The 16,639-nt window shown below is 49.5% G+C and overlaps 1 protein-coding gene across 1 annotated transcript in view; it reads left to right on the plus strand.

Annotated features, from left to right (window-relative positions):
* LOC128689793 (uncharacterized) overlaps nt 1-5,508 on the plus strand; it is a 137,354-nt gene extending 131,846 nt beyond the window's left edge. The window contains exons 16-17 of the mRNA XM_053778271.2: nt 3,089-3,214; nt 4,288-5,508. Coding sequence (XP_053634246.2) covers nt 3,089-3,214; nt 4,288-4,548 — 387 coding nt within the window. The 3' untranslated portion in view covers nt 4,549-5,508. The remainder of the gene's footprint in view (nt 1-3,088; nt 3,215-4,287) is intronic.
* Nucleotides 5,509-16,639: the final 11,131 nt, after the last annotated feature.

The raw sequence follows: 16,639 nt of genomic DNA on the forward strand, positions 1-16,639 counted from the left end.
CAGGATGCTGGACGTGGTGCTGGAAAACCTCATGCACCAACATGTTAAGGACACTACCAGAGTGAGAGGGGAGGATGAACCAGCAAGATTGGACCTTGTGTTCACCCTGGGCAGCTCAGACATTGAGGACATCAAGTGTGAGAGTCCCCTAGGAGCTAGCGACCACGTGGTTCTGTGCTTTGAATACATAGTAGAGCTGCAAGTGGAGAGAATAACAGGAGTAGAATGGGAAAAGCCTGACTATAAAAGAGGGGACTACATAGGGTTGAAGAACTTCCTGCGGGAGGTCCAGTGGGACAGAGAACTGGCAGGAAAGCCAGTAAATGAAATGATGGAATATTTAGCAACAAAATGCAAGGAGGCAGTGGAAAGGTTCATTCCCAAGGGCAACAGTAACAATGGGAAGACCAGAACGAGCCCCTGGTTTACCCGACGGTGTAAGGAGGCAAAAACAAAGTGCAATAGAGAATGGAAAAAGTACAGAAGGCAGAGAACACACGAAAATAGGGAGATCAGTCGCAGAGCCAGGAATGAGTACGCACAGGTAAGGAGGGAGGCCCAGCGACAGTATGAAAATGACATAGCATCGAGAATCAAGACTGACCCGAAACTGTTGTATAGCCACATCAGGAGGAAGACAACAGTCAAAGACCAGGTGATCAGATTAAGGACAGAAGGTGGAGAACTCACAAGAAATGATCAGGAGGTATGTGAGGAGCTGAACAGGAGATTTAAGGAAGTTTTTACAGTAGAGACAGGAAGGGCTGTGGGAAGACAGCACAGAAGGGAACATCAAGAGGGAATATACCAACAAGTGTTGGATGACATACGAACAACTGAGGAGGAGGTGAAGAAGCTCTTAAGTGACCTTGACACCTCAAAGGCGATGGGACCGGACAACATCTCCCCATGGGTCCTTAGAGAAGGAGCAGAGATGCTGTGTGTGCCTCTAACCATAATCTTCAACACATCCCTTGAAACTGGGCAACTACCTGAGAAATGGAAGACAGCTAATGTAGTCCCCATATTTAAGAAAGGAAACAGAAACGAGGCACTAAACTACAGACCTGTGTCTCTGACATGTATTGTGTGCAAAGTCATGGAGAAGATTATCAGGAGGAGAGTGGTCGAACACCTGGAAAGGAACAAGATTATAAATGAAAACCAGCATGGGTTCATGGAAGGCAAATCTTGTATCACAAACCTCCTGGAGTTTTATGACAAGGTAACAGAAGTAAGACACGAGAGAGAGGGGTGGGTAGATTGCGTTTTCCTAGACTGCAGGAAGGCCTTTGACACAGTTCCCCACAAGAGATCAGGCACACGTAAAAGGAAGGGCACTGCAATAGATAAGGGAATACCTGACAGGGAGGCAGCAACGAGTCATGGTACGTGAAGAGGTATCACAGTGGGCGCCTGTTACGAGCGGGGTCCCACAGGGGTCAGTTCTAGGACCAGTGCTATTTTTGATATATGTGAACGACATGATGGAAGGAATAGACTCTGAAGTGTCCCTGTTCGCAGATGACGTGAAGTTGATGAGAAGAATTAAATCGGACGAGGATGAGGCAGGACTGCAAAGAGACCTGGAGAGGCTGGACATGTGGTCCAGTAACTGGCTTCTCGAATTCAATCCAGCCAAATGCAAAGTCATGAAGATTGGGGAGGGGCAAAGAAGACCGCAGAGTATAGGCTAGGTGGACAAAAACTACAGACCTCACTCAGGGAGAAGGACCTTGGGGTGACCATAACACCGAGCACATCACCGGAGGCACACATCAACCAAATAACCGCTGCAGCATACGGGCGCCTGGCAAACCTGAGAATAGCGTTCCGATACCTTAATAAGGAATCGTTCAAGACACTGTACACTGTGTATGTTAGGCCCATACTGGAGTATGCAGCACCAGTCTGGAACCCACACCTGATCAAGCACGTCAAGAAGTTAGAGAAAGTACAAAGATTTGCAACAAGGCTAGTCCCAGAGCTCAAGGGAATGTCGTACGAGGAAAGGTTAAGGGAAATCGGACTGACGACACTGGAGGACAGAAGGGTCAGGGGAGACATGATAACAACATACAAGATACTGCGGGGAATAGACAAGGTGGACAGAGATAGGATGTTCCAGAGAGGGGACACAGGGACAAGGGGTCACAACTGGAAGCTGAAGACTCAGACGAGTCACAGGGACGTTAGGAAGTATTTCTTCAGTCATAGAGTTGTCAGCAAGTGGAATAGCCTAGCAAGTGAAGTAGTGAAGGCAGGAACCATACATAGTTTTAAGAAGAGGTATGACAAAGCTCAGGAAGCAGAGAGAGAGGGGATCCAGTAGCGATCAGTGAAGAGGCGGGGCCAGGAGCTGAGTCTCGACCCCTGCAACCACAATTAGGTGAGTACAATTAGGTGAGTACACACTCAGGCAAGCACTCACACAGGTAACAACACAAAATAGGTTTATTAAAAGTGGACCAGCAATGAGGCGGGCCAACAGCTGTGACTAACCCAGAGTACACACACACCGAGGCGGTAGAGTACAACAGAAAGTTCTGGACACACTACAGACAACGGAGGAGGTGAAGCAACTGCTAGGTGAACTAGATACCTCAAGGTGGTGGGATCGGACAACGTCTCTCTGTGGGTCCTGAGAGAGGGAGCAGAGGCAGTGTGTGTGCCGCTAACAACAATCTTCAATAAATCTGTCAAAACAGGGCGACTGCCAGAAGTGTGGAAGACAGCAAATTTAGTCCTAATTTTTAGGAAAGGATACAGACAGGCAGCATTGTACTACAGACCAGTGTCACTGACATGTATAGTATGCAAAGTCATGGAGAAGAGTGGTGGACCACCTGGAGGTAATGTTCTAGAGCTTGAGACAAATCTTTTAGGTAACTGTTCTTGTGTTCCTGCGAAGTATTGATCTAGTTAGTAGTTTTTTAAGGTATACCAGACAGTACTGTTATTCTTTTCAGCCGAAGATATTCCTCAGTTGTTGAAATAAATTAACATCATTTAAATAACATATAAACAACTGAGACTTCCACATGATTAGTCATCATAGTCCCTAAGAGCAGGTGTTGTTTACTTGCAGGAGGAGTGCCTGCTGGAGGTGTTCCAGCAGACGGAGGACAATCTGGTGCTACAAGTGAGGCACTTCCAGGTCTCCTCCGGCGTCACCAACACCACCTACTCTCGCTACATGATGCAGGAGGAGCGGGTGAGTGCGTTCGTCAGCCCGCATTATTATTTCCTGGTCTTTTAAACCCAATCAACCCTAGCTTAGAAACAGAATTTTGAGTTGGCCTTTATCTCTTCATCGAGCTCACTGAGACAGAAAAAATGATTCCGTCTAAGTCTGTAGTTTCTAATATATGCCTCCACGACCCTGTACATCACATTTCAAACGTTCTGTCCTTATCTACTTTCCTGAATTCCCCGCATATCTTGAGCCTCAATCTATTTCTCACGCTAGTCGTCTTTTCATCTGATAAATAAGACACTTGTGCAACATTTGGAAACATTTCGCCAGCCAATGGCTTCTTCAGTCCAATGTAGAGAAAGGTGGAAGATGAGGAGGAGTTTGAGGTAATCAGTCCCTCAGCCTGGAGTTAATGTGTTCAGTCCATGAATCAAGACTGCACATTTTCCAGCTCAACAGTTTCGCATGACTTGACACAGTCTAGAGAGAACGAGCAAAGTGAAGAGTACCATTAGCTTGGCATGTCTTGTTCTGAAGGTTCTAGTTATCCAACCTAGTATTTTCCTAGCAGTTGCGATCATATTGTTGTGCTCCTTGAGCGTGAGATCCTCTGGCATTATAACTCCCAGGTCTCTCATATTTGATTTACATTTCATTGAGTGGTTTGTGAGGAGTTACCATAGCGAAGTGTGTGCAACTGTGCAAGGAAAAGATTAACCTAAGTAGACGGCACTAGTCACCTTGCTCGACAATGGTAAACGTTGCATTGGATCTAGAAAGGCTATTTGGTATTTGGGTGTGCGGCATCCACTGTCATTTTACAAATGATGTTCTCTGGTTCACTACCAATCACTTATTCTAGAACCTCTGGTCCTTGCTTCACTCTTATTTCAGATCTCTTGGTCGCTGCTTTACCATCAAACATTATCATTCACAAACCACTGTCCATAATTCACGATTATTTTGCAACTTTTAGTCCCTTGTTCATTTCCGTCCACTATCTTTCCACAATTGGTATACCTTATTCACTACCACCCATTATCATTCTACAACTAGTTTCCCTTTTTCACTAGCAACCATTGTCATTGCAGAACCTGTGTGAGAAAGCCATCAACAAGATAGCGGAGATGATCAACAAACGGGTGCCCAGGATCCTCCATGATGTGCGTCTCTCCCTCTTCGTACTGGCCGAAGTCATCGACAACGTGCCCAGCCCTCAGAGAATCAGCGGTGAGCGGCCGGGTCCCTGCAGCATGGGCGTAGGGGCGTGCTGGTGGGCGTGGGTGGCGGGCATGACCTTGGTGCTGGCAGGGAAATTCCACGTAGAAGATTGGAGGATGCCCATCTTGTGATAGTTTCCCCTCACTCCTTCTTGGGCCCTTGGGCAAAGAAAAATAATGAGGTGGAGTTTGTAAATAGGAATGAAGTGGATGGAGATTTACTTTTGATGCGTGTGTAAATAAGCATAGTAGGACGATGTTTATAATAGTGCAATAATTGAGACTTGCTTATCCAGCTATATGTTAAAGTGAAGCTCCTTTGAGTTTGGCATTACTGGGATGAGCTAACTGCACCTTAAGTAAACTATGTTGTTAGCTCCGCACCTCGACCATTGGTTGCTAATACTGTAGTCACGCTCGGTGAGGCGCTTACTGATGGCAGTAAGTGACTGCAGTACCAAGAGACAGGCTTTGTTTACATGTGCGTAGTACCAAGTTGTACCACTGAGTCGCTAACCGTCTGCTTCACCTAGCCTGTTCTACTAGATCTTAAGGGGGCTCCTCATCTGAGTCCTAACATGGGCTAGTCCGAATATTACTAGACACTGAGCTGAAGCCCAGAGAGGAAAACACTCAAGCTTTATACACGACTTCATCAGTATCAGTTTCCGTCATTACCATCAGCAGTGACTTCAAGTTGATTTCTTGATATCCTTTTTTTTTCATTTTGCACGTTGTGTGTTGGGATAATTTACTGAGCAAGTGTCCAGAGTGGGCGCTGCTCGAGGCTAGAGTGACACTCAGGCACGATGGGTGGGAGGAGAGTAGTTATCGCCCTCTCCTATCGCTCTACCGTAATATTGTATATTGAATACAAGGAGTCGAGGAACTCCCTTGTATTTACTGTATTCTAAGTAAGACTACTGTATAACACAGACTAAAGAGGCTAGTGGTTCAGAGAGACAGTGAAGCTAGTGATCAACATACACAGCTTCACCACTAGACCTTCAACACTTAATTATAAAATGTATAGTTATATTTAAATGTACGTTATTAGTATATACTTAAGATCTACGGGCAATGTACAGAAACACCTACACAATTACTGCATATATATATATATATATATATATATATATATATATATATATATATATATATATATATATATATATATATATATATATATATATATATATTATTCAAATATCGCAAACAACGATACAGGATGCAAAACAATCATGGGGGAGTAGAATATATATATATATATATATATATATATATATATATATATATATATATATATATATATATATATATATATATATATATTTACGCTGAGAGATGCAATCAATACATCGGGAACTTGCAATGTTGCAGAAAGGTCCAAGCAAACAGGATCATAGGAAGCGCCTTGCTTGGACATCCTCCTTTTTTTCTGGAATATTGCACGCTCACGATGATGTGTTGATTGCAACACGAAAAGCTTAGAGCTATCATTCAACTCCCGCGTGGCTGTTTTGCATCTTGTATCGCTTGATCGCGATTTTTGCAGTATATATATATATATATATATATATATATATATATATATATATATATATATATATATATATATATATATATATATATATAGTGTGTGTGTATATATATATCGTGCTGAATAGGTAAAACTTACTATTATGGCTTAAATAGCAACGCTCCTCTTACCGAATAAGGCAAGCAAAAATTTGTGTATGCAATAATTTCGCAAAAGTTATTTATAATTAAATTATTGTAAATTTATATAAAATATTTTTAGTTGGATTAGGCTAAATTAAATTGCGCTTGTTATCATAAGGTTAGGTAGGTTTTCTAAGGTACTTTTGGTACAAAATTATTAATTTTTACATAACATAAATAAAAAATATGTCTTTAAATGTATGAGAGAAAATTTTAAAACTGTCTTAATTTTAAATGAGTTCTTCCTAACTGACCAATTTTATCTATTCGGCACAACATATACATATATATATACTTATATATATTATAATACAAACCGTTACCATTATTGTTAAGTGTCTCTACTGTCCAGAAATTTTCAAGTAAGCAGTGTGCTTCGTCAACACACATTCCCCTCCCAGATGAATTTCATGTTTTAAATGTTGTGAAATATATTGTGCTGAGACTGTATAACTTTCTTGTTGCAGTGAGGGAATTACTCCCTGATAGCTCCTCCTACACTAACAACTTCACTTAGGAAAGGTGCTATGAAAGTTATATTATTTCCCATGTTTATTATATATATATATATATATATATATATATATATATATATATATATATATATATATATATATATATATATATATATATATATATATACATATATATATATATATATATATATATATATATATATATATATATATATATATATATATTAAATATATTAAATATACACGATAGCCACAGTGAAAACACAGTCAAAATTAATTGCTTGAAGTATTTTCATGTGAGGTATAAGTAGAGACAAGCTTATTTATGTAGTAGTGACAGAATCATGTGAGAATTTCAGTATGTTATGAAGGTAACAAATTGTGCATGGAGTACTGACAACCCTACAGTCTGCCTCACACACCTGACAACCCTACAGTCTGCCTCACACACCTGACAACCCTACAGTCTGCCTCACACACCTGACAACCCTACAGTCTGCCTCACACACCTGAGAACCCTACAGTCTGCCTCACACACCTGAGAACCCTACAGTCTGCCTCACACACCTGACAACCCTACAGTCTGCCTCACACACCTGAGAACCCTACAGTCTGCCTCACACACCTGAGAACCCTACAGTCTGCCTCACACACCTTAGAACCCTACAGTCTGCCTCACACACCTGACAACCCTACAGTCTGCCTCACACACCTGAGAACCCTACAGTCTGCCTCACACACCTGAGAACCCTACAGTCTGCCTCACACACCTGAGAACCCTACAGTCTGCCTCACACACCTGACAACCCTACAGTCTGCCTCACACACCTGACAACCCTACAGTCTGCCTCACACACCTGACAGCCCTACAGTCTGCCTCACACACCTGACAACCCTACAGTCTGCCTCACACACCTGACAACCCTACAGTCTGCCTCACACACCTGACAACCCTACAGTCTGCCTCACACACCTGACAACCCTACAGTCTGCCTCACACACCTGACAACCCTACAGTCTACCTCACACACCTGACAACCCTACAGTCTGCCTCACACACCTGACAACCCTACAGTCTGCCTCACACACCTGACAACCCTACAGTCTGCCTCACACACCTGACAACCCTACAGTCTGCCTCACACACCTGACAACCCTACAGTCCGCCTCACACGCCTGACAACCCTACAGTCTGCCTCAAACACCTGACAACCCTACAGTCTGCCTCAAACACCTGACAAAGCTACAGTCTGCCTCACACACCTGACAACCCTACAGTCTGCCTCACACACCTGACAACCCTACAGTCTGCCTCACACACCTGACAACCCTACAGTCTGCCTCACACACCTGACAACCCTACAGTCTGCCTCACACACCTGACAACCCTACAGTCTGCCTCACACACCTGACAACCCTACAGTCTGCCTCACACACCTGACAACCCTACAGTCTGCCTCACACACCTGACAACCCTACAGTCTGCCTCACACACCTGACAACCCTACAGTCTGCCTCACACACCTGACAACCCTACAGTCTGCCTCACACACCTAACAACCCTACAGTCTGCCTCACACACCTGACAACCCTACAGTCTGCCTCACACACCTGACAACCCTACAGTCTGCCTCACACACCTGACAACCCTACAGTCTGCCTCACACACCTGACAACCCTACAGTCTGCCTCACACACCTGACAACCCTACAGTCTTCCTCACACACCTGAGAACCCTACAGTCTGCCTCACACACCTGACAACCCTACCGTCTGCCTCACACACCTGAGAACCCTACAGTCTGCCTCACACACCTGACAACCCTACCGTCTGCCTCACACACCTGAGAACCCTACAGTCTGCCTCACACACCTGAGAACCCTACAGTCTGCCTCACACACCTGAGAACCCTACCGTCTGCCTCACACACCTGAGAACCCTACAGTCTGCCTCACACACATGAGAACCCTACCATCTGCCTAACACACCTGAGAACCCTACAGTCTGCCTCACACACCTGAGAACCCTACCGTCTGCCTCACACACCTGAGAACCCTACCGTCTGCCTCACACACCTGAGAACCCTACAGTCTGCCTCACACACCTGAGAACCCTACAGTCTGCCTCACACACCTGAGAACCCTACAGTCTGCCTCACACACCTGAGAACCCTACAGTCTGCCTCACACACCTGAGAACCCTACAGTCTGCCTCACACACCTGAGAACCCTACAGTCTGCCTCACACACCTGAGAACCCTACAGTCTGCCTCAAACACCTGAGAACCGTACAGTCTGCCTCACACACCTGAGAACCGTACCGTCTGCCTCACACACCTGAGAACCCTACAGTCTGCCTCACACACCTGAGAACCCTACAGTCTGCCTCACACACCTGAGAACCCTACAGTCTGCCTCACACGCCTGAGAACCCTACAGTCTGCCTCACACACCTGAGAACCCTACAGTCTGCCTCACACACCTGAGAACCCTACCGTCTGCCTTACACACCTGAGAACCCTACCGTCAGTCTCACACACCTGAGAACCCTACCGTCTGCCTTACACACCTGAGAGCCCTACCGTCTGCCTTACACACCTGAGAACCCTACAGTCTGCCTCACACACCTGAGAACCCTACAGTCTGCCTCACACGCCTGAGAACCCTACAGTCTGCCTCACACACCTGAGAACCCTACAGTCTGCCTCACACACCTGAGAACCCTACAGTCTGCCTCACACACCTGAGAACCCTACCGTCTGCCTCACACACCTGAGAACCCTACAGTCTGCCTCACACACCTGAGAACCGTACCGTCTGCCTCACACACCTGAGAACCCTACAGTCTGCCTCACACACCTGAGAACCCTACAGTCTGCCTCACACACCTGAGAACCCTACTGTCTGCCTCACACGCCTGAGAACCCTACAGTCTGCCTCACACACCTGAGAACCCTACCGTCTGCCTTACACACCTGATAACCCTACCGTCAGTCTCACACACCTGAGAACCCTACCGTCTGCCTTACACACCTGAGAACCCTACCGTCTGCCTTACACACCTGAGAGCCCTACCGTCTGCCTTACACACCTGAGAACCCTACCGTCTGCCTCACACACCTGAGAACCCTACCGTCTGCCTCACACACCTGAGAACCCTACCGTCTGCCTCACACACCTGAGAACCCTACCGTCTGCCTCACACAAATGAGAACCCTACAGTCTGCCTCACACACCTGAGAACCCTACCGTCTGCCTCACACACCTGAGAACCCTACCGTCTGCCTCACACGCCTGAGAACCCTACCGTCTGCCTCACACACCTGAGAACCCTACCGTCTGCCTCACACACCTGAGAACCCTACCGTCTGCCTTACACACCTGAGAACCCTACCGTCTGCCTCACACACCTGAGAACCCTACCGTCTGCCTTACACACCTGAGAACCCTACCGTCTGCCTCACACACCTGAGAACCCTACAGTCTGCCTCACACACCTGAGAACCCTACAGTCTGCCTCACACGCCTGAGAACCCTACCGTCTGCCTCACACACCTGAGAACCCTACAGTCTGCCTCACACACCTGAGAACCCTACAGTCTGCCTCACACACCTGAGAACCGTACCGTCTGCCTCACACACCTGAGAACCCTACAGTCTGCCTCACACACCTGAGAACCGTACCGTCTGCCTCACACACCTGAGAACCCTACAGTCTGCCTCACACACCTGAGAACCCTACAGTCTGCCTCACACACCTGAGAACCCTACAGTCTGCCTCACACGCCTGAGAACCCTACAGTCTGCCTCACACACCTGAGAACCCTACCGTCTGCCTTACACACCTGAGAACCCTACCGTCAGTCTCACACACCTGAGAACCCTACCGTCTGCCTCACACACCTGAGAACCCTACCGTCTGCCTTACACACCTGAGAGCCCTACCGTCTGCCTTTCACACCTGAGAACCCTACCGTCTGTCTCACACACCTTAGAACCCTACCGTCTCGCTTACACACCTGAGAACCCTACCGTCTGCCTTACACACCTGAGAACCCTACCGTCTGCCTCACACAAATGAGAACCCTACAGTCTGCCTCACACACCTGAGAACCCTACCGTCTGCCTCACACGCCTGAGAACCCTACCGTCTGCCTCACACACCTGAGAACCCTACCGTCTGCCTCACACACCTGAGAACCCTACCGTCTGCCTCACACGCCTGGGAACCCTACCATCTGCCTCACACACCTGAGAACCCTACAGTCTGCCTCACACATGTGAGAACCCTACAGTCTGCCTCACACACCTGAGAACCCTACCGTCTGCCTCACACACCTGAGAACCCTACCGTCTGACTCACACGCCTGAGAACCCTACCGTCTGCCTCACACACCTGAGAACCCTACAGTCTGCCTCACACTCCTGAGAACCCTACCGTCTGCCTCACACATCTGAGAACCCTACTGTCTGCCTCACACACCTGAGAACCCTACCATCTGCCTTACACACTTGAGAACCCTACCGTCTGCCTCACACACCTAAGACCCACACCGTCTGCCTCACACACCTGAGAACCCTACCGTCTGCCTTACACACCTGAGAACCGTACCGTCTGTCTCTCACCTGAGAACCCTACCGTCTGCCTCACACACCTGAGAACCCTACCGTCTGCCTCACACAAATGAGAACCCTACAGTCTGCCTCACACACCTGAGAACCCTACCGTCTGCCTCACACGCCTGAGAACCCTGCCGTCTGCGTCACACACCTGAGAACCCTACCGTCTGCCTCACCTGAGAACCCTACCGTATGCCTCACACACCTGAGAACCCTACCATCTGCCTCACACCTGAGAACCCTACAGTCTGCCTCACACGCCTGAGAACCCTACCGTCTGCCTCACACACCTGAGAACCTTACTGTCTGCCTCACACACCTGAGAACCCTACTGTCTGCCTCACACACCTGAGAACCCTACTGTCTGCCTCACACACCTGAGAACCCTACCGTCTGCCTCACACACCTGAGAACCCTACCGTCTGCCTCACACACCTGAGAACCCTACCGTCTGCCTCACACACCTGAGAACCCTACTGTCTGCCTCACACACCTGAGAACCCTACCGTCTGCCTCACACACCTGAGAACCCTACCGTCTGCCTCACACACCTGAGAACCCTACAGTCTGCCTCACACACCTGAGAACCCTATTGGCTGCCTTACTCACCTGAAAACCCTACCGTCTGCCTCACACACCTGAGAACCCTACCGTCTGCCTCACACACCTGAGAACCCTACCGTCTGCCTTACACACCTGAGAACCCTACAGTCTGCCTCACACACCTGAGAACCCTACCGTCTGCCTCACACACCTGAGAACCCTACCGTCTGCCTCACACACCTGAGAACCCTACCGTCTGCCTCACACACCTGAGAACCCTACCTTCTGGCTCACACACATGAGAACCTTGCGGTCTACCTCACACACCTGAGAACCCTACCGTCTGCCTGAAACACCTAAGAACCCTACCGTCTGCCTCACATACCTGAGAACCCTACCGTCTGCCTCACACACCTGAGAACCCTACCGTCTGCCTCACACACCTGTGAACGCTACTGGCTGCATTACACACCTGAGAACCCTACCGCCTGCCTCACACACCTGAGAACCCTACCGTCTGCCTCACACACCTGAGAACCCTACCGTCTGCCTCACACACCTGAGAACCCTACCGTCTGCCTCACACACCTGAGAACCCTACCGTCTGCCTCACACACCTGAGAACCCTACCGTCTGCCTCACACACCTGAGAACGCTACTAGCTGCCTTACACACCTGAGAGCCCTACCTTCTGCCTCACACACCTGAGAACCCTACCGTCTGCCTCACACACATGAGAACGCTACCGTCTCCCTTACACACCTGAGAAACCTACCGTCTGCCTCACACACCTGAGAGCCATACCGACTGCGTCACATACCTGAGAACTCTACCGTCTGCCTCACACACCTGAGAACCCTACCGCCTGCGTCACACCTGAGAACCCTACCGTCTGCCTCACACGCCTGAGAACTCTACTGTCTGTCTCACACACCTGAGAACCCTACCGTCTGCCTCACACACCTGAGAACCCTACCATCTGCCTCACACACCTGAGAACCCTACCGTCTGCCTCACACACCTGAGAACCCTACAGTCTGCCTCACACACCTGAGAACCCTACCGTCTGCCTCACACGCCTGAGAACCCTACCGTCTGCCTCACACACCTGAGAACCCTACAGTCTGCCTCACACACCTGAGAACCCTACCGTCTGCCTCACACCTGAGAACCCTACCGTCTGCCTCACACACCTGAGAACCCTACCGCCTGCGCCTCACACACCAAAGAACCCTACCGTCTGCCTCACACACCTGAGAACCCTACCGTCTGCCTCACACGCCTGAGAACTCTACTTTCTGACTCACACACCTGAGAACCCTACTGTCTGCCTCACACACCTGAGAACCCTACCGCCTGCGTCACACCTGAGAACCCTACCTTCTGCCTCACACACCTGGTAACCCTACCTTCTGCCTCACACACCTGGGAACCCTACCTTCTGCCTCTCACACACCTGAGAACCCTACCTTCTGCCTCACACACCTGAGAGCCCTACCTTCTGCCTCTCACACACCTGAGAACCCTACCTTCTGCCTCACACACCTGGGAACCCTACCTTCTCCCTCACACACCTGGGAACCCTACCTTCTGCCTCTGACACACCTAGGAACTCTACCTTCTGCCTCACACACCTGAGAACCCTACCTGATACCTCACACACCTGGGAACCCTACCTTCTGCCTCACACACCTGAGAACCCTACCTTCTGCCTCATACACCTGGGAACCCAACCTTCTGCCTCACACACCTGAGAACCCTACCTTCTGCCTCACACACCTGAGAGCCCTACCTTCTGCCTGTCACACACCTGAGAACCCTACCTTCTGCCTCACACACCTGGGAACCCTACCTTCTGCCTCACACACCTGGGAACCCTACCTTCTGCCTCTGACACACCTAGGAACTCTACCTTCTGCCTCACACACCTGAGAACCCTACCTGATGCCTCACACACCTGGGAACCCTACCTTCTGCCTCACACACCTGAGAACCCTACCTTCTGCCTCATACACCTGGGAACCCTACCTTCTGCCTCACACACCTGGGAACCCTACCTTCTGCTTCACACACCTGAGAACCCTACCTTCTGCCTCACACACCTGAGAACCCTACCTTCTGCCTCACACACCTGAGAACCCTACCTTCTGCCTCTCACACAGCTGAGAATCCTTAATTCTGCCTCACACACCTGGGACCCCTACCTTCTGCCTCACACACCTGGGAACATTACCTTCTGCCTCACACACCTGGGAACCCTGTCTTCTGCGTCACACACCTGAGAACCCTACCTTCTGCCTCACACACCTGAGAACCCTACCTTCTGCCTCGCACACCTGAGAACCCTACCTTCTGCCTCACACACCTGAGAACCCTACCTTCTGCCTCACTCACCTGAGAACCCTACCTTCTGCCTCACACACCTGGGAACCCTACCTTCTGCCTCACACACCTGTGAACCCTACCTTCTGCCTCACACACCTGAGAACCCTACCTTCTGCCTCACACACCTGGGAACCCTACCTTCTGCCTCACACACCTGAGAACCTTACCTTCTGCCTCACACACCTGAGAACCCTACCGTCTGCCTTACACACCTGAGAACCCTACCTTCTGCCTCACACACCTGAGAACCCTACCTTCTGCCTCACACACCTGGGAACCCTGCCTTCTGCCTCACACACCTGAGAACCTTACCTTCTGTCTCACACACCTGGGAACCCTACCTTCTGCCTCACACACCTGAGAACCCTACTGGCTGCCTCACACACCTGAGAACCCTACCTTCTGCCTCTCACACCTGGGAACCCTACCTTCTGCCTCTCACACACCTGAGAACCCTACCTTCTGCCTCACACACCTGAGAACCCTACCTTCTGCCTCACACACCTGGGAACCCTACCTTCTGCCTCTCACACACCTGAGAACCCTACCTTCTGCCTCACACACCTGAGAACCCTACCTTCTGCCTCTCACACACCTGAGAACCCTACCTTCTGCCTCACACACCTGGGAACCCTACCTTCTGCCTCACACACCTGGGAACCCTACCTTCTGCCTCTCACACACCTGAGAACCCTTCTTTCTGCCTCACACACCTGAGAGCCCTACCTTCTGCCTCTCACACACCTGAGAACTTTACCTTCTGCCTCACACACCTGGGAACCCTACCTTCTGCCTCACACACCTGGGAACCCTACCTTCTGCCTCACACACCTTGGAACCCTACCTTCTGCCTCACACACCTGGGAACCCTACCTTCTGCCTCACACACCTGGGAACCCTACCTGCTGCCTCACACACCTGCTAGCCCTACCTTCTTCTTCACACACCTGAGAACACTACCTTCTGCCTCACACACCTGAGAACACTACCTTCTGCCTCACACACCTGAGAACACTACCTTCTGCCTCACACACCTGAGAGCACTACCTTCTGCCTCACACACCTGAGAACACTACCTTCTGCCTCACACACCTGAGAACACTACCTTCTGCCTCACACACCTGATTACACTACCTTCTGCCTCACACACCTGAGAACCCTACCTTCTGCCTCACACACCTGAGAACACTACCTTCTGCCTCACACACCTGGGAACCCTACCTTCTGTCTCACACCCCTGAGAACACTACCGTCTGCCTCACACACCTGGGAACCCTACCTTCTGTCTCACACACCTGAGAACACTACCTTCTGCCTCACACACCTGAGAACACTACCTTCTCCCTCACACACCTGGGAACCCTACCTTCTGTCTCACACACCTGAGAACACTACCTTCTGCCTCACACACCTGAGAACACTACCTTCTGCCTCACACACCTGAGAACACTACCTTCTGCCTCACACACCTGAGAACACTACCTTCTGCCTCACACACCTGAGAACACTACCTTCTGCCTCACACACCTGAGAACACTACCTTCTCCCTCACACACCTGGGAACCCTACCTTCTGTCTCACACACCTGAGAACACTACCTTCTGCCTCACACACCTGAGAACACTACCTTCTGCCTCACACACCTGAGAACACTACCTTCTGCCTCACACACCTGAGAACACTACCTTCTGCCTCACACACCTGAGAACACTACCTTCTGCCTCACACACCTGGGAACCCTACCTTCTGTCTCACACACCTGAGAACCCTACCTTCTGCCTCACACACCTGAGAACACTACCTTCTGCCTCACACACCTGGGAACCCTACCTTCTGCCTCACACACCTGAGAACACTACCTTCTGCCTCACACACCTGGGAACCCTACCTTCTGTCTCACACACCTGAGAACACTACCTTCTGTCTCACACACCTGAGAACACTACCGTCTGCCTTACACACCTGAGAACACTACCTTCTGTCTCACACACCTGAGAACACTACCTTCTGCCTCACACACCTGAGAACCCTACCTTCTGCCTCACACACCTGAGAACCCTACCTTCTGCCTCACACACCTGGGAACCCTACCTTCTGCCTCACACACCTGAGAACCTTACCTTCTGTCTCACACACCTGAGAACCCTACCTTCTGCCTCACACACCTGAGAACCCTACCGTCTGCCTCACACACCTGAGAACCCTACTGGCTGCCTCACACACCTGAGAACACTACCTTCTGCCTCACACACCTGGGAACCCTACCTTCTGCCTCACACACCTGAGAACACTACCTTCTGCCTCACACACCTGGGAACCCTACCTTCTGTCTCACACACCTGAGAACACTACCTTCTGTCTCACACACCTGAGAACACTACCTTCTGCCTTACACACCTGAGAACACTACCTTCTGTCTCACACACCTGAGAACACTACCGTCTGATTTACACACCTGAGAACCCTACCTTCTGCCTC

This window comes from Cherax quadricarinatus, chromosome 22 (assembly GCF_038502225.1).
Source record: "Cherax quadricarinatus isolate ZL_2023a chromosome 22, ASM3850222v1, whole genome shotgun sequence".
NCBI lineage: Eukaryota > Metazoa > Arthropoda > Malacostraca > Decapoda > Parastacidae > Cherax > Cherax quadricarinatus.